Source organism: Phacochoerus africanus, chromosome 9 (genome assembly GCF_016906955.1).
Source record: "Phacochoerus africanus isolate WHEZ1 chromosome 9, ROS_Pafr_v1, whole genome shotgun sequence".
NCBI lineage: Eukaryota > Metazoa > Chordata > Mammalia > Artiodactyla > Suidae > Phacochoerus > Phacochoerus africanus.
In genome coordinates, this window is record NC_062552.1 from 13,928,248 (window position 1) to 13,953,981 (window position 25,734).

Below are 25,734 nucleotides of genomic sequence, written 5' to 3' on the forward strand. Positions count from 1 at the left end.
TTAAACGGCTCCTTAAGCCTCCTCACTCTTCCACACTCACAGTGGAGTCCCTGTGGCTGGCCTGTAGGTTCTGTTTCTTCACACCCTCTTTGCTGGCATCTTCCCTCTGCTCCCTCTGCTGACTGCTCTCAGAGATCCTGCAAGAACTGGCCTTCCCACTTTCCAGGCTTGGGGTTTTTATTTCCTAGATCCCGCTCTTTAATATTTATGTCTTAAATTGTGGAAAACAACAGAAAATTTACCACCCTAACAGTTTCCAAGTGTGCAGTTGTGTGGCCTTAAATACATCCACATTGTTACACAACCATTGCTACCATCCATCTCCAGGAACTTTTTATACTGCAGAACTGAAACTCTACCCATTCAACAACTCCTCCCTGACACTGCAACCACCAGGCAGCTTTCTATCTCTTTGTTTTAAGGACTTCATCATGTAAGTGGAATCATACAGTATTTGATTTCACTTAGCATAAGGTCCTCAGGGTTTATCCATGTGGTGGCATATCAGCATATCCTTTTTTAAGACTAAATAGTACTCCATCATATATATATGATGATAAACATTTTTGTTTTTTCATCTATCATGGATGCTTGAGTTACTTCCATCTTTCTTGGCTGTTGTGTACAAATAACTCTTCAAGAACCTGCTTTCTGTTATTTGGGGTATATACCCAGAAGTGGTGCTAGATCATACATTGATTCTATCTTTATTTTGAGGCCACCATGCTGTTTTCCACAGCAGCTACACCGCTGCACACAGCACATAAAGGTTCCAGTCACTTCACATCCTCACCGGTACTGATTTCTGACCCTTTCTGTGCTTTTTTTTTTTTTAATTCCTTGTAATCTTGGACCTGATGTCCTTTATCCTAGATTTTCTTACTCATTTTCTTCTCACAACTTTTCATTTCTGGACCTCCTGTTTCATATATTGGAGGTCTTGAATTAATAATCTAATTTCCTTTGCTGTTGTTTGTCTTTTTATTCTACTTGAGGGTAGGGAGACTTTTTATATTCTAATATACATTGTATATTGTAGTTGGGGACTACACAGCTGTCCTAGATTCATCTAAAATAGTTAGTACAGGAGTTCCCATCGTGGCTCAGCAGTTAACTCGATGCGGGTTCAATCCCTGGCCCTTGCTCACTGGGTTATAAGGATCCAGCGTTGCTATGAGCTGTGGTGTAGGTCACAGACACAGCTTGGATCCTGTGTTGCTGTGATGTAGGTGGGCAGCTACAGCTCAGATTCAAGCCCTAGCCTGGTAACCTCCATATGCCACACCTACAGCCCTAAAAAAAGACAAATAAATAAAATAGTATATTTATTTTTCACTCTTCGGGATTTTTGATTACAAAAAGAGTTATCATTTTAAAACCAGTGATCTTTGATTCCTCCTTGGCCTATGAAGAGCCAGCTCTGTAGGAATAGAGCCCAGTGGCTGCCAGGCAACAACTGTCAGCCACTTCTAAGAGACGGTCCTGTCAGGCTCAGGTGTGTGAAGGATCATGAGCAGGGTCAAGAAGCTTTTTGACTTTGATGCTTTGATATAGTTGTTACCTCTTCTTATAAAATCCGTTTCTTTGAAGTTTCTGTCACTCTGCCACTGCCCCCCCCCCCAAGTAATTGTATTCCTACTGACCATTCCTCCATTTACTAAAGTCTTTGGCACGTGGATGTTTTCCATTCTGCCCCAGCCATCAGTTTAGGTGACATGCAACCTGTATTAGTTCACGAGCTATTCTTTCTTATCCTCGCTTTTCATGATGTAACCTATACTCCTTTCCTTTTCAGCTACTCTTTTCCTTCACTGCTTCCCAGACCTTGTCTTTATTACCTCCCTACAGTCATGAATTCGTCTCCTGCTTTCCCATCCTTCTGGTTTGCTTATTCTGTTCCCACTACAGCCTCCTAGACAAGTTGAAGTTCTCCCACTGACAGTCTCATTCCTCTCGTCTCCTTTCCTGTGGAACTGGTCCATCCTTAGAGTAACTCAGCTCTATCTCATTTATACCCATCTAGCAAAACTCCAGCCAGAGATGAATTGTGGTCCACTTTTTGTGCTCGTTTCATTTATCACTGCTTTTAACTTTGATTACTTGTCTCCTGGGAAGGGACTATGTTTTACTCATTATTCCTAATTCCAGTACCTGGCACACATAGATAATATTAATTAACTAATGCCATAAAAAACTTCACAGGAACACCGACTCTTACTGTAGAATGGGTTTGGTGAAACATGGTGAGACAAACCAGCGAAGTTCAAGTGCTATGAATGGGTGAGTTGAGTGTTAATATGAGCACACAGGAGCGGCACCAATCTTTATGTTCAGGGGGTCAGAGAAGCTTTTGATTTTTTCATTTGAATTCCTTACACATGATCTCAATTATACACTTTTTTTTTCCTTTTTTTTTTAAACAGGCAACAAACAGGCATTTCCCACAAACTGTTACAGGGGCATATTTGAGTGGTGTTCGAGAAGCAAGCAAGATTGCAGCATTTTAAACAGAATGTCTGGACCCAGCTTTCTTCTGTACCGCAAATGGAAAGTTTGAAAAGCATGTTAAACCTCACTTTCGTCAAATCAAACAAAAACCCTCACTGGGTAGCAAAACTGAAATGTTTCTAGTGGCAGGCATGGTAACGTAAACCCATTTTACCACTCTGAAGGCACTAGCCTCCCCCCCCCCCACAATCCTTTTATAAGCACTTATATTTAATTGCATTTTCCACAGGTCTGACTAGTGCTAATAAATCTTCTGGATTTCAGAATAAGGCAGAATAGAACCTTAAAGACCTTGGTATGATTCTTCCATGGTTGGAGATTCCCTTTAAATCTGACATTTTTTTTAGCTGACCAACTTTCACACTGAGAAACCAGGCAGCAATCGTAAGATAAAGCCATGTACTTTTCTTCTGTGACAATTTATCAGTATCTTTGCCAATGAGCCTTAAGATTTTTATATAGCTCCAATATTAAGCGTTTACTTAAAACTTAGAAATCTTTCCTTTTTGGATACAGCACCAACTCTTCAGTCAAAAAGTAAATGAATCTTCTAGACTATTTTATATTGTACATATTTCTTCCCATTGGCTATTAAAAAGAAATTTAAATTCAGGTATCTTTTATAATACAACATTTTAGATTTGTGTACTCATTGGCAAAACAGTAAAATTTCCAATTTCTTTACCAGTACAGATAATGAATGCATCATTGAGAATGGGAGAGAGATAATGTGGTCTTCATATTTTAGACATGGAATATGGCTATTTTTCTTAGAGCCATGTTTGGACAGATGGTACATTTTGAACAGCCTTAATTTTGGCAACCACTAGCAAAATGATCTTATCAGAATAATTTAATAAAAGCTTCCCCCACTGCCTCATCTTTTAAAGTAACTGATTCAATCTCAAGGACTATTTTTTATAGAATTATGTTTTCAGTATTCCATAGGCAGGCCCACTGGAAAACTGCAGAAAAATCTGAGATATCCTGATAAATATTACACATTTTATAAGCCATATCTTAAAAGCCTGAGAACACGGCAAGTATTTACTTTTTCTTTTTTTTTGCTCATGACAAAAAAATACGTCATTTAAACTAAGCTCATCTTTCAAGGACGAACTTAGGGAAGCTTCAGTTTACAGGTCAGAAATATGGATAAGTGCTTTTGTTTTAAAAAGTCTTTGAATAATTCTTTCAGTATACTGGTCAGCTTAAAAAAAGGGACTCAAAATGACTTTAAAATCACTTTTTAGAACATTAGGTATTTTTAAAATTTAACGTCTGCTTCTTAGTAGAAATAGTCATTTTATGCAAAGAAGATACAGTGGACTTTAGACTGAACTTAGACATACCTCCCTCCCATCAAAGTATGATACAATCAGAAAAAAAAGCCAGTAGCAGTATATTGGGTTCAAAGTTAACAGGAAAATGTACATTATCTGATGAGACATTGGTACTGATTGGGAAGTATTCTGCTTTAAAGTGTTATGTACTAAAATGTTTAAAGAATATTATGTGTCAAGTGATAAAATGCAAAAATATTTTAAGCTGAAATGGTTCACGGTAAATTATTACTTTAGTTTCGGGGCACTTAAACTTGTACTGTGCTATAAGCAAACAAGGGGAAAACAGTAAATATATATTTAAAAAAAAAAACACCCTCAGTTCCTAGCTCAAGTGATAGCACCCAACATTATGGAACCATGGTATTTTTTTCCTTGGGTTTCTTTGAGTGTGTTTTTCACTGCTGTCTGAAGAGTTTGTAATTGAGTAAGCAGTGAACATACACAATGTTTTAACTGCAAGACTGTGAACAGCTAATTGTGTAAAACCGCTTAATAAAAATTACTTTTTTTCAAATACACTGTGAACTGTAGTGATAAATGCACATCTCAAGTAGATACAACTTTACCACGACCCTTCACAGGCGCCAAATCAGTCCCTTCAACTGCCAAACCCTTTAAACTTTTTAGTTCACAGGCATTACTGTGTATCCCCTCTCAAATAAATGGTCATGAGATTAATGACTGTTATGATTTCTTTGTAATGGAGTAACTAATACAGTACCACTAACGAGCACTCCAAATTGTATAGGCTATATGGCTAATACATCTAAAAATCTCTGTTCTGAAATATGACATCAAATGCAAAAAGACAAAGGCATTTAGTTATTATTTTTATTGACAAGGTTTCTAGGAACAAATTAAATATTTAAAACCAAAGGCCAATTCTTAGGTCTCATTAGATGTTTATTCCATTCATTTGTATTAAGCATAGCTTTTCTCTAGTGTCTTAATAACTTTATCAAGAAACAAGTCAAACCTGTGAAAATACCTGTTAACAGTCAACATCATTTTTATATATTTCTGTTCTGTGATGCAAAGATAAACACTCAATAGTTTTTCAAAGGCCTAATTCTTGCATAAGCAGCATGTTTTATTTTAAAATTCAGAGATTTAATAAACTGATTAAGACAAATTTAAAAGACAAAATTAGTCTCATTCAGGAGTGGTCCGTCCATATGTTGATCATTTAGAATCCTGATTGGCCAAAATTTAAAGTCTAATACCCCTGATTCCACGAATACATTAAATTTTTAAAAAAATAATCCTGTTATCACTTTTGAGAAATACTTTGTCAGGTACCCACATCTACACATTATCTACATATTATCATCTTCTGGCACTACAATGGGGACTTTTCCATAATTATAAAGGTGGCCAGATTTCCTCTAGCAGGATTTTATATGGGCAAAAGCAGTCAATAAAAATCAATTCATTATTATAAGCCAAATGTGCTTGTACTTAACCCCAATCTTTCCCAAATTTTTGAAGTTTCAACGTGCTGATTTTGGTCTATCCTTAATATAAAATGTATCTATCTACACACACTGTCGCAGAGTTAACACTAAAACTACAAATAGATGACACTTCCCAGGCAAAGCAGAGAACTCTCTGTTCCTTCAGTGATTTCTTCACTGAATTCTGACTTTCTCTGCTCCGTCATACCATATGGCTGAACACTGACATTTCATAGTTTTTAACTGTAAAGATACCTACTTATATGAATTTAAAAATTGATCTGCACAAAAGAAATAAAAAAACTTTATATACAACAAATTTGTTTTTAAAAATACAAAAATAACATCTGTCACTCTTGTCATGCTGACAATTTGACATATATACACATGCAGGAGAAAAGTTCCGGTTCAGTCATCTGGACAGCTGAAGCTTGTGTATTTTTAATATGATGAACACACTGCCACTGAGTGTTCACACTGACAGATGTGTATTCAAAATATTTCATATACTAAATACTGCAATAGTCTCTGCATGTATAAATGCCAGTTATAATAGTTTCTGTTCTACTTGATTAAAAGTATGTCTTAAGCTAATATTGAGCACACACTAAAAACTACAGTTCAAGAATCTATAACCTTATATAAAGAAATCCAATGTACAAAATACAACTATAAAAGCAACGGACACTTACTGCCATGCAAAAATTTAAACTAAAAACTGCATAGAAATGCAATTTAAAACAGCCAACTCAGATTATGTAACACTCAAGATTAAAAGGTCAGCAGGAAGTTCTACCAACACAACGCTTGCAAGGATTTAGAAAAGGAAATACATTCTCTTTGCTGGTATAATGGTTTAAATCAGATCTTTAAATCCATGGTTACAAGTCAACTGTCTTTGTCCTCTTTCTCAAGAAATCAGCTGTAATGAAAGAGAAACATTATTTCTCCATACCCAACATAAAATACTTGGTACACATCAATCAACATTTTATAACTTCTATTTCACTACTGTGACCATGGGGAAATCAGCTACCACTGTTCTTCTCCTGCCTTTAACTGGTGAACAGGCACGTGTGCTCAGGTGGTTGCGTGAACTCTGAGATGCCCAGCCACTTGTGTACAATGAGCTCACAGCTTCATCTGAGGCCAGGTTCTGTCACTAATGTTCAGAATTTAACATGGGGATGAAAATAACTGTCTTTCCCATCTATTTTGAGGAAATCTGAGCATCAAATGAGATACTTAATGATATGAATATTTTGAAAAATATGCAGTATTTGATACACAATTTGTCTTTTACGTTAAAAAGGATCAAAGATGGAAAAGAATATATTTACCTCTTTAACAGTTGTTTTTATGAACTCCTTTCTTTCAGTTAAGTCATAAGCAGGGTAATTTTCATATACCTACAGTGAAAATGAAAAACAATCTTAAAAGTAAATTAAAAAATCTAATATTCTCTCTGGATAATGAGAAAATGTGTGTATACACAGAGCTACATATATAAGTTCAAACAATACATTCTAATCAGTGGTTCACCATGTAGAATTCTACAGCAAATGAGTAGTTTTTTAGTAATACTGTATATAGAGCAGAAAATAAACTAGCATGCAAACATCTTCAGTGTTTTATAAAGTCGGAATTTTAGCTGAATAAACCTGGGTGAGGAAAATATCTAGACTGATCTTAGTTACATGAAGTTCTGGAGATCCAGTTACATCACTGCATCCTCTACTCCTAAACTTTCACTCTCTAAACCCCCCAAGTTAACACCTGCTGTTTGGCTTCACGAATGACTTCTAGTCTAACTTTCCATATACACCTTGTTGGCTTCACTCCTACTGTGTAATTCAAGGTCAGCAAACATTTTCCATAAAGGGCTAGACAGTAAATGATTTCAGTTTTTCTATCAGCAGTTTCTGTCACAGCTACCCAGCTATGCCATTGTAACATAAAAGCTGCCATGGACAATACTTAAAGGAAGGGGTACCGTTGTGTTGCAATGGCCTACACACTGCAGTTTCCCAAACCCTGCAAACTGAGTCAATCATTTATTTACATTACTCTAATTGTTTGCCCATTATACTTTCTCTGCAAAATTCCAACCCGGAATTGGTCTAACTACCAACTTCCAACTTTCCTATGGTTAAGGCCTGTGGGAAAATATAACTTTGAAAAGAATGGTCCCTTTTTAAGTTCATGGTATTCAAAGTCAAAGGCTCCCTAGAAATCCCAAGGAATTCTTATCAGGTCCCCCTTGCATTCTCATCAGTGGCAATTTCACCCCCTTATTCCAGTGTCCCACACTCTTGCTCTCAGCCAAGAAGCCATTACTATGAGTTCCTTCCCCTTTCTGATGTACCTGTTCCTCTCGCCAGTTCATTCGTATCTGGATTCATCAACAGTCCCCGTTTCCTTTATGTCTGCAGAGACCCACCCCTTAGGGCTCCTGTACCTCAGTTTCTCCTATCCCAGCACTGTCCCTTAGCCCAACACATGCTTCTGCTTTCCCTCCCTGACCTTAAAATATTTTACCAACTTGTATCTTCCCCCAATTTCATTACTAAAACAGAAGCTTTAATTCATTCACTTTCCCTCAACTATTAATTCTCAGTCCAAGGGTAAATAACTCTTGCATTTACCACCCTTCAAAACGGCTCTTATGTGAACAAACTAGATGTCCAACGACAGATGAATGGATTAAGAACATGTGGTATATATATTCAATGGAATACTACTCCACCATAAAAAAGAACAAAATGATGCCATTTACAGCAGCATGGATGGATGGAACCAACAATTCTCATACTAAGTGAAATTAAGTCAGAAAGAAAAAGACAAATACCACGTATCACTTATATCTGGAATCTAAAACATGGCACAAATGAGCCTATCTTCTGAAAAGAAAGTAACTCATGGACTTGTAAAACAGACGTGTGGCTGCAAAGGGAGAGGGGGAGGGAGTGGGATGGACTGGGAGTTTGGGGTTAATAGATGCAAACAAACTATTGTATTTGGAGTGGATGAGCAATGAGATCCTGCTGTATAGCACAGGGAATGGTATCTGGTCACTTGTGATGGAACATTATGGAGGATAATGTGAGAAAAAGAATGTGTGTGTGTGTATATACGTATGACTGAGTCACTTTGCTGTATAGCAGAAATTGAGAGAACACTGTAAATCAACTAGAATAGAAACAGCGAAAATCTTAAAAATAAATTTTAACATACCACCTAATTATTCTCCCAAGTTGTTACAGCTTAAAGGATGAGAGTCTATTTCCCTCTACCCTTGCCAACCCTGAAAACTGTTTATAAAGATTTTGTTAAAGCTAATAAACAAAAACATTTCCTTTCCATTTCTATCTTCCTCAGGAGTAGGGAAGGTTGTTTTCATGTTTACAGGTCATTATATTTCTTTTCTGTGAACTGCCTTTCCATGGCCATTGTCCTGTCTAAAGTCAAATACTTTTTCCTACTTGGCACCACCCCTTCCTGACTGTCTTTGTGAAACTCTGCTCACTTGGCTTTTAAACCTCTCCTCTCTCTGGCCTGCCTTCTACTACTGACTACATTTCTTGTATTTTGTAGCAATTACTTCTCAACAATTTGATGCTGTTAATGGTCTCCAGGACTCTGTCCTTTGCTTTTCTCACCCTTCCTCTTCTTCGCTGGGCCACCTCACCTATACTTCTGGTTTACTTCCAGGAACAGGCTGGTCTAGGTTTCTCTCCTACCTGTAGAATTATACTGTTCACAATTTTTCCCACTTGTATGTTTCAAGAACCCCATCTAAAAATGTCTAGAGCAAAACTCGATTCCTCAAAAACTAAGGCTTCTTTTGGTTCTATCCTCTACTCTAATGCACCCAAGCCCTTCCTTCCTACCCACGAGGAAGCAACCTGTGACTAGGCTCTCCTGACTTCAAACTTGGACTATAATAAACCTGTAACTCTGATTATGACGTAAACTGGGTTTCTCTTGCCTCTCATCTCCTATTTTACCAGTCTGTTCTTCTTGATGTGTCTAGGATGACTCTTAAAAAATAAAAAAATCTGATGGTGTTATGTCCTTGCCAAACAGCTCTCAATAACCTACTCAGACTCCCAATTCCCCATTAGCCTCCCGGAGAAAATCAAAATTCTTTAACAAGGCATACGTAAAATCTGGAAACTTTCAGTGTTCTTTCCTAACTTCTGTGAAGAATTCCTTCCAACTCTAGTCTTCAGCCAAATTAAACTAATGACTATTCCTCATAGTCATTATTTTATGTGGATGTGTCAAGAGTCTTTAACAGTATGAATGCTGGAGCTCCAAGATGCTTTTTCAGATCCCCCACCTCCTAGTCCCAAGCAGGTACTCTGTCCTGTGGGTAGTGGCACCTCCACACTCTTATAACACAGCTCTCACACACAATACTCCAGTGACTACACAGCTGTCTCTTCCCACGAGACCACAAGACCACTGAAGCCAAGTAACGGCTTCTCCAGTTCGACCTCTAACATCTATTCTGGTGCCTGATGGAGGCTCAGTGAATGCTGAATGAGGAAACAAAACAATAACCAATGTCTTAAAGAATATTTCCCCTTTGGTACCTTTCAAATTTCAATTTCATTTTACTATGAGAAAGTAGGCTTTGAAATCTTCCAGTTTTGATCTAGAGTATGGAATCTCTACAGAATCATATTCAAGATCAGATCACTTTATTTCCTGAAAAGTAACAAAAGAGCTTCACAGAAGTTTGAGCTAAAAACCTAATCTACAAGATCTCATTTAACACAGTAACACTGAAAATAAGGGGGTCCACAAGATTCTGCTTTTAAAAACATAACCTAGAGACGCATCAATAAAAATAGTTTCCAGGTGAGGACGAGAACATTTCCTATGAAGTTTGGAATGTATCACCTTAAATGTCACTGTGTGCATTCTACTGTTATTTATGAAATGACTCCAATGGGGCAAATATTTATTGAACTGACATGTTCAATAAATATTTGTTCAATGAATGAATGTACATAAGAATCTAGCTTTGAATTGAGGGATGGGTGAAAGAATGATCAAATAAAAGCAAAATGATCTCAGCATCTGTCCAATCACCTCTTTGCAAATCTGCTTCATTGTGACTTCCTCCAAGTTAGCGCTGGCCAATAACTTCTTTACTGTTTCCTTTAACTCTTCATCTGTAGGAGGTTTCTTCAACTTTTTAATGAGAGGTTCATCATCTGAACTATCTTCAGATTCACTTTCTAAAAGTAAGATTTTATTACATGAGAATAAATATTTGTACATAGTAAATTAACATTCAAGATACAGAACAATTCTGTAAGTATTCGTCAGAAGCTCAAAGGAGATTAGATCAAAAAAATTATAAATCACCACTCTACATTACCTATAAAACATGCACTGGAATTGTCAATTTTGAAAAATTATAAAAACTGGGACACTACTGCCCCCCAGTGTCCTCCAGTTTAGCTATTTTTCACACAGGCTTAAAACTACGTTACGGCACACAAGTTGTATCTTTATAGTTGCTGAAAATGTTTCATTTCCAACATACCTTTTTTGGAACTGTTTTGATTCTTCTTGGTGGTGCTGCTATCTGCCTTTTTAACATTAGCACTTTTTACAGATTTTTTACTTTTAGAAGTGGCTTTCTGTTTGGGTTTTTCTTTTTTGGCTGTCTTTTTTGGTGGCTGTTGGAAAAAAAATCAAAGTACATACAGTGATGAGAGATTAACTGCCATCCCTCTAATCCTCCACACCCCTCAACAATATTACAGAAAAATTAATGTAGTCAATATTATCAATGAAAAATTATGACTACCAATTTTTGAGATGACCAATATACTCACCACACTTAATTAGAGGCCCACATTTATTCCATACTCTACACAGAAAACTTCATATGCATAATAAGACCTTGCTTAAACTTGAACAATAACCTCTAAATACAGGTACCATTAATATTGTTATTTATTGTCAATCTATCCCAACCAACTAAAAGGTAAGTTCCATGAGAACAAGGATTTTTTGACCTGCCTGTGTTCACTGATATATCCCTAACTCCTAAAATACTGCAGAGTGCAAAGTAATCGACCATTAACTATATAAATATGAGGAAACCACAGAGAGGTTGTGTCCACTGTCATGTAATTAATAAAATCAAGTGAGACTCAAATAGATCTGAGTCCAGAATTGGTATTCTTAAACAATAACTCATAGCTAATAAACGCAAATACACATGGACAGATTAAAAATGAAAAAACTATAGTTTGTCTTAAGTAGAGTCTATGAAATTAGGAAATACTAATCTTCATTAACTTTTTTTTTTTGGCAGCATCCATGGCATGCGCAAGTTCCCAGGCCAAGGAGCGAACCCACGCCACAGCAGCGACCCAAGCTGCTGTAGTGACAATGATGGATCCTTAACCCTATGAGCCACAAGGGAACTCCTTCGACATTCTTAAAGGTTAAAAAGTATCCTATACAAGGCAAGCATCCCAAGATAACTTCAAGTCTCATATTTATACACTAAAAATACTACTCACTTTTGATAGACTGTTTCTCCAAATGTTTTATACTCTTAATTTCTGATTATCATCAAAATATGTTTTCCCCCCACAAAGACAGACATTGTGTTCAACTTAGAAGAAAACTAAACTATCCAGAGCAATCTGCTCTAAAGTTAGGTTGGCTCAAGCTATTTCTAAGTGTAGTTCACTGGATTTTAGTGTGTCTTTCCTCTTGCTACACTGCCATCCCCTGTGCAAAGTCTGATATTACCCTGCATAACCTCAGTAATATAATGCTGGCCAGGAAGCAGCTAACCTACCTAGTTTAACTGCTACTAAAAATGCATTTAAGAATGTGCAGGGGCCAACGTGCTTCTAAAAGTCTATGAACTTACCTATGGATTTTTGCTATTTAGAGGCCATTTATACTTTCTTCTTAATTCTCAGAGGTGTTCCAGATAGTGGGGGTTGCCAGAAGGGCATCAATGAATGGTTCATTAGTTTTCTATCACTAACTTGAACCAAGTTTTATTAAGCGTCCACCTACTTCATAAGCACCACATTAGGCTCTGAAAAGGAATACGTAAACATCCCCAAGTTCTGCTGATGCTCTTAATACCACACAATAAAATTATCACTATTACAGAAGCATTCTTTACTTAAAGGTTAGTAAAATCCGGACCTGTAGGTCATGCACATAAGAAACTTATTACCGAAAGGGTTGGGGGGAATGAGTGAGGAAGGGATAGCAATAATGTTTTAAGTATTATTACTTGATCCCTATTCAAATTAGATAATCAGAATCAGACTTTTTGTGTGTCTTTTCTAGGGCCACACCCGCGGCATATGGAGGTTCCCAGGGTAGAGTCTAATCTACTCTAGAGCCACTGCAACGTGGGATCAGAGCCGCGTCTGCAACCTACACCACAGCTCACAGCAACGCCAGATCTTTGACCCACTGAGCGAGGCCAGGAATTGAACCCACAACCTCATGGTTCCTAATTGGATTTATTAACCACTGAGCCACGACGGGAACTCCAGAATCAGAGAATTAAAATACCTCCAGAGCCTTTAAAGGCCAGGACATTAAGGCTATTAATAACAATATGGTGCCACTTTTAAACCTGCAAATTGAGAGTGATAATAATTTGAAAAAAAAATCTGCAGTGATAAAGAATAATTAAGCCATCTTCATAAAATGTTACTACTAGATAAAGAACTGAAACTATGCTTCCTTCTATATTTATTTATTTATTTATTTTTGTCCCCCTTTTTTTGGCCTTTTTCTAGGGCCGCTCCCGCAGCATATGGAGATTCCCAGGCTAGGGGGCAAATAGGCCACCGGCCTACACCACAGCCACAGCAACACGGGATCCGAGCTGCGTCTGCAACCTACACCACAGCTCAAGGCAATGCTGGATCCTTAACCCACTGAGCGAGGCCAGGGACTGAACCCGCAACCTCATGGTTCCTAGTCGGATTCGTTAACCACTGCGCCACGACACGGGAACTCCCCTTCTATATTTAATCTTGACGGGAATAGTGTTGTACAGATTTTTAAATGGACAACTCGCCTATTAACTATTAACAAAACAGTATGCAAACATATTGTCACAAGTGCTATAGAAGATACAACCAAATAGGTAAGAGAGTGGGCTCTGGAGGAGTTCCCATTGTGGCTCAGCAGAAACAAACCTGACTAGTATCCATGAGGATGCTCATGCTGGCCTCAATCAGTGGGTTAAGGATCCGGCACTATTGTGAGCTGTGGTGTAGGCTGCAGCTCGGCTTGGATCCCGTGTTGCCATGGCTGTGGTGTAGGCTGGGCAGCAGCTCCAATTTGACCCCTTAGCCTGGGAACCTCCATGTGCCGCAAGTGCGGCCCTAAAAAGCCAAAAAAAAAAAAAAGAGTATGTGTTCTAGAAGCAAGCTGCTTAGCTCCAACACATCTTTAGTTGCTAGTTTCCTCGTTTACAAAATGAGAGATAATTAGTGGCCTTGTGGGGGGTTAATATATTAAAAGTAAAAAAAGTACTTTTAATGGTGCTAGGCACATAGGAAACAATAAATATTAGCTCTCATTACTAATATGAGTACTTCCTTTAGTAAAAAAAAAATTCTTTCATTATAGGAATGTATTATCTTCCAATAACTTAAAAGTTTTCTTTAAAAGCTAAGCAGAGGAGTTCCCTTCGCGGCTCAGCAGTTAACGAACCTGACTAGGATCCAAGAGGATGCGGGTTTGATCCCTGGCCTCACTCAGCAGGTTAAGGAACCAGCATTGCCTTGAGCTATGATGTAGGTTGCAGACACAGTTAGGATCCCAAGTTGCTGTGGCTGTGGTGTAGGCCGGTGGCTACAGTTCCAATTTGACCCCTAGCCTGGGAACCTCCATATGCCAAGGGTATGGCCCTAAAATAGCAAAAAAATTAAAATAAAAGCTAAGCACAATAATAACAATAACATATAAACACAATGACACTTGCGTTAACCATGATACGTCATGCGTATTTCATTACATTCTGGTAAACAGGGCTAAACTCACAAACTTCCCAGTCCTCACAAACATCCAAACCCCCCTAATAATAAATTATGTTATTTATACTGTATTTCACTCATCTTTAATAAATAATTACAAATTACTTTGAGATGAAGTTAAGGTAGGAATTCAGTAAAGTATCTTTTATACCATTAAGTGTGGGCCTGGGGAAACAGTGAAAGCTGAATAGTAAAATAAATAAATTCTGTAGAAACTCACACCTATAGATTTAATGTTGCACAGGGAAGCAATCAGATAACTAACTCACATCATGTGCTTTAGCCTTGCAGGTGCTAAGAATCACTTCAGCTGCCCTGAAGATATTAGGTATAGGTAGAAGACCTAACTTTGGAAAACAAAGTATCTCAAGGACAGACCTTGATATGCAATATGCAAAACAATTTTTGGGAGTTAAGGCAAATAAGGTAATCTGGTATTTTGGAAGTAATGAAAAGGGGCCCTGGGAGAGCTGAGAAGTTAAACCATACCTACTTAAATTTTACATTAACTTTTTCAATACTTTTATTCCCTTTATGCTCTTTAGGAAAATCTCATTCATGATTCTAAACATAATTTAGCAATCATCTCCTCCAAATCTTTCATAATAGCACCAATTTGATTATTCTATAGTCCAATGACCTACCATTCATTTATCCTGCTTCATGGCAGATATTCTGAAGCAGTGAAAAAGAACATAGGTTTTTAGGGCCAAACTTGCTGGTTCAAATCCTGACTCTACCAGTGACTAATTTTTGCATTCTCGGGCAAATCACTTGTCTTTCCCTGTGCCTGATTCCCCACCTGTAAGATGGAGGTAGTAATACCAGACCTTGCTAAATTTAACACCCCCACATCTTATCTTAGATTTAGGGGTACAATTTTTCAATCTACATTAAAATGATGCCTTAGAGGCATTGCAAATTGAATGAACTATGGCCACAGTGCAGAATTTTTTATGAGGATAAATCAGCAAATACATGCGAAGCACCAAAGAAAGCATTTATTAAACTGAAGTTATTTACATGTCTGTTCTCCCAGTACACTCTAAGTTTCTTAAGGGCACAGCTGACAGTCTCCATGAGAAGAGACATGAGACTATCTAACTTAGCTCTACCTGTCCCTGGCAACCACAAGAGTGTTTGCCATATGGGAGGCACTTAAATTTTTCTTGCCATGTTCACCTTTGTATCATTTGCAGGATCTGGTTCACCAATACTCTGACCCAGGACATGGTTAAAAATGCAATTAGAAGGGAGAAAAAAGGTATTTGCCTAGCACTGCTTTCACATACACCATCTCATATGAGCTAAAAAACAAAGCAAATAAATAAATCCGAGTAGTCTATTTCACAAATGAGGAAAATATATCTGCAAACTTATAAGTAAGTCAATGTCTTACAGCTAGTAAGCAGCAAGACCTTAAGTCCAGCATGCCTCCTACTGCATTAGTTGCTTATAGAAATGACTAATACACCTATTTAAGCCAGAAGTGAAACTACTAAACTAAAGTAGTGCAGCAAGTCAATTACATCATAACCTACTTATTATACTGTTAAATTCAACTCCTTTTCCATTACATGCAAACGTTACTAATAGTAACAAAGAATAAAAAATGTTGGCAGAAAAGGACAACCTAACTAGGGATCAGGGCTATTTCTGGCCCTCACCTCCAAAGGTATGGGCTCTAGGATCATTTCTCCAGGGGAAAAAAAAATTTTTTTAGCTAATATGGGCCTCGGAAGAATCCAGTTTTGTAGTTTTCTAATTTTTTTCTTTATTATGCTAAACTCTCCCATTTATCTTTTAAGGCTCAGATCAAACTGTTACCTACTTTGAAGGTTCTCTGTCTGGATCTTTGTTGCTTACCTACCCCTAAGAAAGAGGTAAATACTCCATTTGAGCTTCTACATTAAGGGACCAAACCACTTTCCGGGCTCTTAAGTGCTATTTTCCTGTACTTTTTTCCCCTTAACCTTTAACCTTTCCCCTCCTGCCAACTAGATTGAACAGCTTAACAAAAAGACCCTAAAGACCCTATCTGATTTGTTTTTTTCATCTCCACTGAAGAGTTTGGAAGTGGCACTTTTAGAAGTTTCTATGTAATTATTTCGAAAACTGAGATAGGAAAAGATCCTTGGAGACTACATAACCTTTAAAGATCTATCATTAGAATCACTGCTTGCTAAGGCAAACATTTTTTCCCTATTAGCCAAACTTCCTGATATTTAATATCACTGTCTACTGGCACAACTCATCTATATATAGGTTGTACATTTAAGAGAAAGAGGAAAAAAAGAGACTATTAGATCAAATCATCCAAGGTGGAGCCTGGGGACCTATGTATTTTTAAAAAGCCCCACAGCTTAACTCACCTAGGAGCCAGGTAAAATGAGAGAAATGTAAGATATAGATCTGTCATCTAGCCTTTTCCATAAAATGCCAGATAGTAAATATTTTAGCCTCTTCTGGCTCATGTGGTCACTGTTGCACATTCATCTTTTCTTTACAAATATTTTAAAAATGGAAGAACCATTCTTAGCTTCCAGGCTATACAAAAACAGACCACAGGCTGGATCTGGCACACAGGCAACAGTTTTGCCAACTCCTGGTCTAGATTAGAAATGATTAGAGATATATAAAGAAAAGGTAAAAGCAAGAAGAAATCAAGGATACTTACATAAACAGCTTTTAGTTTTAAATTTTTACAAGCAGAACTGGTTATATGCTCATACTAACATTCCTAAAGCTATTGCCTAGGATCAGATTTGGATGTAGAGCTGAAGATACAAGTATATGAATTAGAAGCTCTGGAAAGTTGGATATTTACTACACCCTCAAAGCACAAAAATGAAGAAATTTCATCCTCTCTCATGGAGTCAAAACTAAATGAGATGCAAGATGTGAAAAGTACCCGGCACATAGTAGGTGCTCAATGTACCAAAACATGCTTATTGAAAGAATGGTACTTCTCTCCTGGTTGACTGTCAGTTCCTGGAAGACAAAGGCCATGTCCTTTTTTCCCCACATAGCAAAACATTCAGGAAGAATAAAATGATCATTTTGAAACAAGAATGATGCTTCTATCCCCAAAGGTTGTTAGTCACACAACGGCCAAGCATGTGGGTTCTCTACAGTCTGGCTTCAACACTGGTTGCTCTAGCTACATCTCCCACAGCTTTACTTCTGGACAAACTACCTAATCATAAGCAAGTGTGTCTGTCAAAGTACTTTCCTACTCCCTATGTCTGTTCACACGTCCAACTCTATTTCCAAGGTCAATTTCAATTTCAATCAGTACTTCTTCCATCTCTCTCCAACAGAGATTTTCATCATTCAAGTGGTACTGGTGTAGAAAATAACTCCTGCAACCCCAACAGCATTTATAGCACAGTTCTAATTTATTGAACTGAGCAATGAAAATGATTACATTAAAAACCAAGTACTAGTCCCTTATTTTATTTTATTTTTTGTCTTTTTGCTATTTCTTGGGCCGCTCCTACAGCATGTGGAGGTTCCCAGGCTAGGGGTCGAATCGGAGCTATAGCCACTGGCCTACGCCAGAGCCACAGCAACGCGGGATCCGAGCCGCGTCTGCAACCTACACCACAGCTCACGGCAACGCTGGATCGTTAACCCACTGAGCAAGGGCAGGGACCGAACCCGCAACCTCATGGTTCCCAGTCGGATTCGTTAACCACTGCGCCACGACGGGAACTCCTAGTCCCTTATTTTAAATATCTTTTAAAATATTCTGAATATTTCAGCAATTAAACATATTATGTGGCATAATGAAGGAAAAATGTTGGAAGTACTCATGATAGTTAACACCTCTGTTATTTAATCAAATTAGGAGGCAAGACTTTTAACCTTTTAGCAAAACATATAGGAAAAAATTAGATGGAAAAAGAAAAAAAATACATATATAGAAAAAGCCAGTTTCTCCTGCAGGTAGAACCTGCACCTGTTCCTGCAGTAGACATAAAGCCCAAGGAGGATTTACCATCCCTCAGGAGAGAACATACAGCTGGTGCTACAGGAGACCAAGAACCAGGGTAAGAACTAGTATGCCTGCTGACTGAACCTGCAACTACTACTGCTCCTGTATCTGCACTTGTAGGAGCCACCTCAGCACTCACTGAACCCAGGGGCGCAACAGCTCTGCAACCACTCTGTCATCTCCAGTGCCACACCATCAACCAACTCCCGCACCTGTTCTTTACTTCTTTTGCCATGTGATACTTTGTGAGTCTTTTTTTTTAATGTGTTTAAGTATTTACTTTTCTGTCACATGATTTAGGTTCTATAGCTTTATGTTCAAAATAAAATGATAATAATATTAATACTAAAAAAAGAAGAGCCAGTTTCCAAATTGTTACGGAATTTATTTCTATGATTCTGGCTTACATTTCTGAATATGCTGTGAGTGATTTATTCAGGACCATCCGTTATTGTAGGTATTTTTGATGTGCTACAGGAAAAGAGATAAAACTGACAGCTGCCATTAATTTCAGACAGTACAATGTACTGTAATCTAAAAATTGTATCATGTACTGTAATAATGTGAACTTTTAAAAAATTGAAGCAGATTTTCCATGTGTCGGATAACCATGAAGGTACTGAATCAGGTGAATGACACAAGCACTTTTTGAAGGAAGGCAAAAAAAAATCTTGGGAGAAGGCTTACCTATCTTTTATAGGCAGCAGGGCTCTTGAAGGAGGGTCTCCAAAAAAGACGCCTGTCACAGAGCCAGAATCCTGTCCTCACAGCAGAAAGGTTGTACTGGGTGAACAGATGAACAAAATAAATATTAGCTTAAAATACACTATTCTTTCAACAACTTGGCTGAGAAAACTTGAAAGTGCCAAGAGTAAAGAATGTGCAAGCTTTGCTTCATTTCACAAGATTATGAAAATGAGCTTAAATAGATTTTATTGTGGTAATTATTCAACTTTGCCTTCCAACAAAAGATTTTAATACTTTATGTAATTCTGTATTTCCTTTGATCAAATTGAGATGGGGGAATTCTTATTTTTTAGAATACAACTAAGGACTAACAAAACTTTCACATTCACCATCCCACCACTACCAAATAATTCTTCAAATGGTCCAATCAACATCCCACTTTTTATCTGCCTTCTTCCTACAGAGGAAGACAATCTGTCACTAGGGGTTTGCCAGCTTCCCCTGCAACTAGAGGTGACCGGGTAACAAAGTACTGGCCAATGGGACAAACATGGAGATCTTTGGTAAAAGTTATCCCTCCCAAGAAAAATAAAACAAAAAAAGCCAAACATCACAAGAAGAAAGCCCTGTGCTCTTCTCTATCTGGTACAGGGATACAAGGCCTGTAGGTAAAACAATCGCCTCAAGATCTAAGGTTAAATGTCACATGCAAATACGGAGGCTCAGGAAGAGATGGTCCCCAAACCCTCGATACCTTTCCTGAACCACTGTACTGGCCCAGAACTGTCTATGTGTGGACTTCTTGTCATCAAAGAAAAAGAATCGCTTGTTTGGACATTACTGGTAGGGTTTTTAAGTATTTAGAGCTGAAGACATTCATGATGTATTTCAGAACATTCAAATAAATTCAATACTAAGTAAAAACCTAGTTTTACACTTTCCTAAAGATACAGCATGTGTTACAACAAGATGAGAAGACAAAACCTGCACAAATATTAGGCTAGTTTTTAAGGGTCTAAAAGATCAGAAATGTGTTCTTCAATGTGGGGGGCACGGCTTTTCCTTTCTTTTATAGAAAATAATTAAACCTCTATTCTCTCATTTTAAAAAAACTTGATGTACCAGTTCTTCCTGGTTCCAAATTACTCTTCTTCCACTGCCCTAAGTCAGCAAATATCCAAGAGCCAAGACAATTAAGAAGTTTAAAGCAGCTCTTTTTTTAAAGGAATTATTACCCAAGAGCACCTTATCATTTGAATTAATTCTAAACAAATAGAGCATTAAAAGCTGCTGTTCAACCCTTGGCTACGTATCATAGAGACAGAGGTACAGAGACCCTTAAACAAAGTACCTTAGCAATTACTGGCTAACATGTCGTGAATACTTCTTACAAATGACTTAATAGGTAAATATGAAAAGTAGCAGGTGAATAATATTCAATCTGACTGGCTAATGAACAATTGTAACTTAATCTGGATTTCTGACTTCAGCAATATAATACAGATTTTTTAGTCCAAAGGTCTCAATTTACAGAGGAAACACACAAGTTCACAGTTATTTACTCTAAGAATCTAAAACTGAACAAGAAGCTGTCCTTAACAGGGAGAAGTCTTATCTATGAAGGAAAATTTCATTTCAGGAAATAAATAATATTAACCTAGTAATTTCCCCTGAAAAAAATCTGCAAAAAAGTCCCATCTGCAAGCAATCTTTAATATTTTCAACCTATCTACATCTCTTTTGTATGGCCTCTTAGAAAACAGGGCCTTTCATAGCACTGACCAAAAATACCTCCATCTATGAAGTCCCTAACAAGGCTGCCACTTAACTGAGTATTCGAAAAAACAGAGTCAGTAAAAAACAAAGATACTACAGAAATACTGTCCCTTCTGCTAACACTTACCTTTCAAAGGCAACCTGAGACTTCCACAGTAATGGAATCAGCAAGTTTTGAGGAGGATAGCCCTAAATTCGAAAGGGTCTTTAGAGAAAAGAAGAATACCTCTATTTGTTGGATGGTGACTTATCAGGAAAAAAGAAAGATTTCTCAGTCCAGATTTTATTGGCATTATATTTATTTTATGAAGTCTGTCAGTATCAGACCAAACAGAGAAACCAAAGCAGAAAATAAAGCATTATGGTACAGATTTTATATTGAGTGTCTTTATATACTTAATGTCTATAAATGCATTTTTGGTTTTTCCTCCATGGATTTATTTTCTGTCTTTCTCTTTTTCTTTTTCAGAGGGCCACATTTGCAGTATATGGAAGTTCCCAGGCTAAGGGCAGAATCAGAGCTGCAGCTGCTGGTATACGCCACAGCCACAGCAATGCCAGGTCCAAACAGCATCTGTAACCTACACCACAGCTCACGGAAAAGCTGGATCCTCAACCCTCAGAGTGAGGCCAGGGATTGAACCCGCATCCTTGTGTTTCGTCACTACTGAGCCACAATGGGAACTCCCCAGATTATCATCATTTAACCTGGCTTTCTGGCAAAAGATCCTCATTTACAGCAATGGAGAAAGAGAGGCTTTAATGTGTAGTGGGATGGTTCCAATTGTGATCATTATCCAAGAACCAATAAGGTTATAAATCAGGGGTCATCTATATTCACAGACATCAACTAACTCTATTTATAACACTGGGGCAATCTGAGAAGCAAATAAGAAAATGAGTATAAAATATCCTCACTTTTTTAGCCTCCACCTTAGTAATGACAGTAAAACTGCATTTAGAAATCTTACATGTGATAAAAAGTTATCTTAATACTAAGAGTAGGAGCAGCAGCTAATACCTATGTAGTTACTTTTACCAAGCACTGCTCTAAGTGCTTTATTTTTTACTTTTTAAAATACTTTAAAAAATATTATTTTATTATTTGTCTTTTTAGGACCCCTCTAAGTGCTTTAAATAAAGCCACTTAAGACAATCCTCTGAGGCTGGTACTATTATTATCCCTGTTTTACAGATGGGAAAGTGGGTTAATAGAGCTTACGAGTAACTTGCCCAAAGTCATACAGTGATAATCAGAGTACAGCTGGGATATGAACCCAGATAGTTTAAAAAGGCCATGCTCATAATCATATAGCCTCTATGAAAAAAATGAGATGTTTATGTTCTATCAGAACTTTTTATGCTTTAAATCTGCCCTTAAAAAGGTTTTGGGGCAGGGAGTTCCCAACATGGCTCAGTGGAAACCAATCTGACTAGCATCCATGAGGATGCAGGTTTGATCCCAGGCCTCACTCTGTGGGTTAAGGATCTTGCATTGCCATGAGCTGTGGTGTAGGTTGCAGACACAGCTTGGATCCCATGTTGCTGTGGCTGTGGCGTAGACCTGCAGCTACAGCTCTGATTTGACCCCTAGCCTGGGAACCTCCATTTGCCATGGGTGCAGCCCTAAAAAACAAACAAACAAACAAAAAACAAAAAGGTTTTGGGAAACACAGCCAATACACATAGTAGATAGCCAAAAAATTTCTTGAATGAGGAAATCTATTACTGCAAAATTGCTACTATTACATATTCACATATAAACAAACACATTTTCCTCCTACATGTTCTTACAATCTATTCCATAAAAACCTTAATGCTCAGATTACTCATCTTCTGTTACATCAAATATATATTAAGATACTAATTATGAAACACTTGCTAGATCTATAATATCCTTTTTAAAGTTAAGATGCATTTCATACTTAGCTTTAAAAAGTCTTTATAAATTTTGCCACTAAAACAAGCATGGATTTTTAAACATAGACAAATGTAACAGAAAATGCATACATATAAAACCAGAGTTCACCAGATCTTCATTCTAATTCAGTAGTTACCAACTAAAGGCGATTTTTGCCAAGGGACATTTGGCAACGTCTAGAGACTTGTTTTCCACAACTGGAGGTTGGGGGAGGAGGTGTGCTACTGGCATCTAGTGGGCAGTATGCAATGCACAAGACAGACCTGCACAGCAACAAATCATCTTAGCCCAAAATGCCAAGCCACATTAATCAAGTCCTTAAGTGAGACAAGGGGGATCAACCAGTTTACACGGCAAGTTCTGACCATTAGAGGGGGCACCAAAACACTATTTAACAATAACAGGAAATCATCTCCTTGTACCCACTCTCCCTCACCTACCTGACTGAAGATACGCATTAAGGCATTAAGGAGAGGGTAAAGTCAAACCCTTGAATGGTTCAGCAGCTCTCCCTCAAGGTTCACTTTGGAAGCTAAATATTCTCAACATTTCATAAATACTACCAAGTTTAAAAAAAAACTGGCAGGCAATTCCAAGAAATACAAAATTTGCCCACAAAGAAAATAAACTTCAAAGCAAAAAAAAAAAAAAAGAGTTCCTGTCACGGCTCAATGGAAACCAATCTGACCAGAAACCATGAGGTTGCGGGTTCAATCCCTGGCCTCGCTCAGTGAGTTAAGGATCTGGCATTGCTGTGAGCTGTGGTGTAGGTTGCAGACGTGGCTCGGATCTCATGTTGCTGTGGCTGTGATGTAGGCCAGCAGCTGTAGCTCCGATTAGACACCTAGCCTGGGAACCTCCATATGCCTCAGGTGTGGCCCTAAAAAAAAGCAAAAATAAATAAATAAATAAACAAACTTCAAATGCTTCTATTCTCATTATATAATCCCTGTGCTGAGGGAAAAAAAAAAATGCTGGTCCTTAAATCCCTTAGCTTTCTACAAAAAAACAGAATAAACTGGTTCAAGTCAATCTTAAAAAATACTAACATACTACAAAGAAATTCTCAAAAAATTTCCTTCTTTGTGTTCCCATCAGGACATAACCCCTTCCCCACCACTTACCTACACCAGGCTACAAGGTCCAGCTCAAATCCAGTCCAAACATCCTCATTCTTTTCTAAATCTTACACTCTGGCATGGCAATAAAACTAAAAGCTCCTCAAGAGAAAGGAAGGGTTTATACATAATCATTTCTGTCTTCAGAATTAACAATCACCAATATGGTACAGATACAGATGCTTCAATCTATGTTTTCTGGCTATAACTATTATTTATCAAGAATATGGCAAAAAGACCAAAAAAAAAAAAAGAAAAAAGAAAAAAGGAGTTCCCGTCGTGGTGCAGTGGTTAATGAATCCGACTAGGAACCATGAGGTTGCGGGTTCGATCCCTGCCCTTGCTCAGTGGGTTAACAATCCAGCGTTGCCGTGAGCTGTGGTGTAGGTTGCAGACGAGGCTCGGATTCGGTGTTGCTGTGGCTCTGGCGTAGGCTGGCAGCTACAGCTCCGATTCCACCCCTAGCCTGGGAATCTCCATATGCCGCTGGAGCGGCCCAAGAAATGGCAAAAAGACCAAAAAAAAAAAAAGAAAAAGAAAAAAAGAATATCTCCACAGAAAAGAAAATCATGGACTTGGAGAATAAACTTGTGGTTGCCAAGGGGGAGAGGGAAGGAAGGAGAGGGATGGATTGGGAGCCTGGGGTTAACAGATGCAAACTACTGTCTTTGGAATGGATTAGCAATGAGATCCTGCGGTGTAGCACTGGGAACTATGTCTAGTCACTGATGATGGAACATGATAATGTGAGAAAATAGAACGTGTACATGTATGTGTAACTGGGTCACCATGCTGTACAGTAGGGAAAAAAAATTGTACTGGGGAAATAACAACAACAAAAAGAGTATTTAACTCTGCCCATGGATAGAGAAAAAAATCCCCAACATTTTACCTCCTCTTCACTTTCTTTATCTTCCTCATCTGAAGACTCTTCCTTATTTTTCTTCTCATCTTCATCGCTGCTGGATTCATCCGAAAGAATTTCAGGACATTTGGTTCGCTTAGCTTTCCTGGCCATTCCAGAACTATTCCGTTCTTTTTTGTTGCCTTTGCTAGAGGTTTTTTTAGATTTTGGCAATGGCTGCACAAAATAAAGATAACACCAATGAGGTATTATATTTCCAAGGTATTATATTTCAAGTGTTTTTGATAACTCCTTCTCATTTCAATTCTTGTTCCTGTCTCAAGAAACCTTATTTCCAAACTTAGCAGCTTTATAGAGAGTAATTCATTCATCAAGTTAACCTTTTTGACTGTACTAATACCCTTTCATGTGTTTAGAACCCTAGGTTTTAAATACCTAGGCAAGAGATTCTTCAAATGTTAAGTATGGACCCTACATTCTGATGTGAGACTAGAAGCCTGAATACATACTGTGTTAAGTTCAGACAAATGTTTACACTTCATCAAGATAGTATTTTCAGTTAGACTTGTAAATTATTTCCCTACTATAAGCATTAAATAAAACTTTCACTGCTGGAGTTCCCACTGTGGCTCAGTGGGTTGAGAACCTGACAGTGCCTGTGAGGAAGTGGATTTGACCCTGGCCTTGCTCAGTGAATTAAGGATCTCGTGTTGCAAGCCGTAGTGCAGGTCACAGATAAACCTCAGATCCAGCGTTGCTGTGGTTGTGATGTAGGCCAACAGCTGCATCTCCAATTTCACCCCTAACCGAGGAACTTCCATATGCTGTAGGTTGAGCTGTAAAAAGGAAAACAAAAACAAAATACAAAAACACCGTCACTGTCTTCTTGCTTTAGGGGACCCTCCAATCAAAGGGTTGGGAGAAACCATCCATAAAGGAAATAAAACCTCACTTTACACATTCTGAATATATGAACCATATAGTTTATATTCATATTACCTAGGGGCTC

At 37.9% G+C, this 25,734-nt stretch overlaps 2 protein-coding genes across 7 annotated transcripts in view; one reads left to right on the forward strand and one right to left on the reverse strand.

Moving 5' to 3' along the window:
- Window positions 1-4,368, forward strand: part of KDM1B (lysine demethylase 1B) — a 57,273-nt gene extending 52,905 nt beyond the window's left edge. For all 4 annotated transcript variants that reach the window (XM_047796960.1, XM_047796959.1, XM_047796962.1 and 1 more), the window contains one exon: window positions 2,424-4,368. In XM_047796960.1, coding sequence (XP_047652916.1) covers window positions 2,424-2,507 — 84 coding nt within the window. In that variant the 3' untranslated portion in view covers window positions 2,508-4,368. The remainder of the gene's footprint in view (window positions 1-2,423) is intronic.
- A 302-nt stretch (window positions 4,369-4,670) lies between these two features.
- The window catches only part of DEK (DEK proto-oncogene), a 33,535-nt gene continuing 12,471 nt past the window's right edge, over window positions 4,671-25,734 (reverse strand). For all 3 annotated transcript variants that reach the window (XM_047796965.1, XM_047796964.1, XM_047796966.1), the window contains exons 7-11: window positions 24,753-24,941; window positions 10,869-11,004; window positions 10,409-10,557; window positions 6,649-6,717; window positions 4,671-6,230 (exon numbers count right to left, since the gene is read on the reverse strand). In XM_047796965.1, coding sequence (XP_047652921.1) covers window positions 6,219-6,230; window positions 6,649-6,717; window positions 10,409-10,557; window positions 10,869-11,004; window positions 24,753-24,941 — 555 coding nt within the window. In that variant the 3' untranslated portion in view covers window positions 4,671-6,218. The remainder of the gene's footprint in view (window positions 6,231-6,648; window positions 6,718-10,408; window positions 10,558-10,868; window positions 11,005-24,752; window positions 24,942-25,734) is intronic.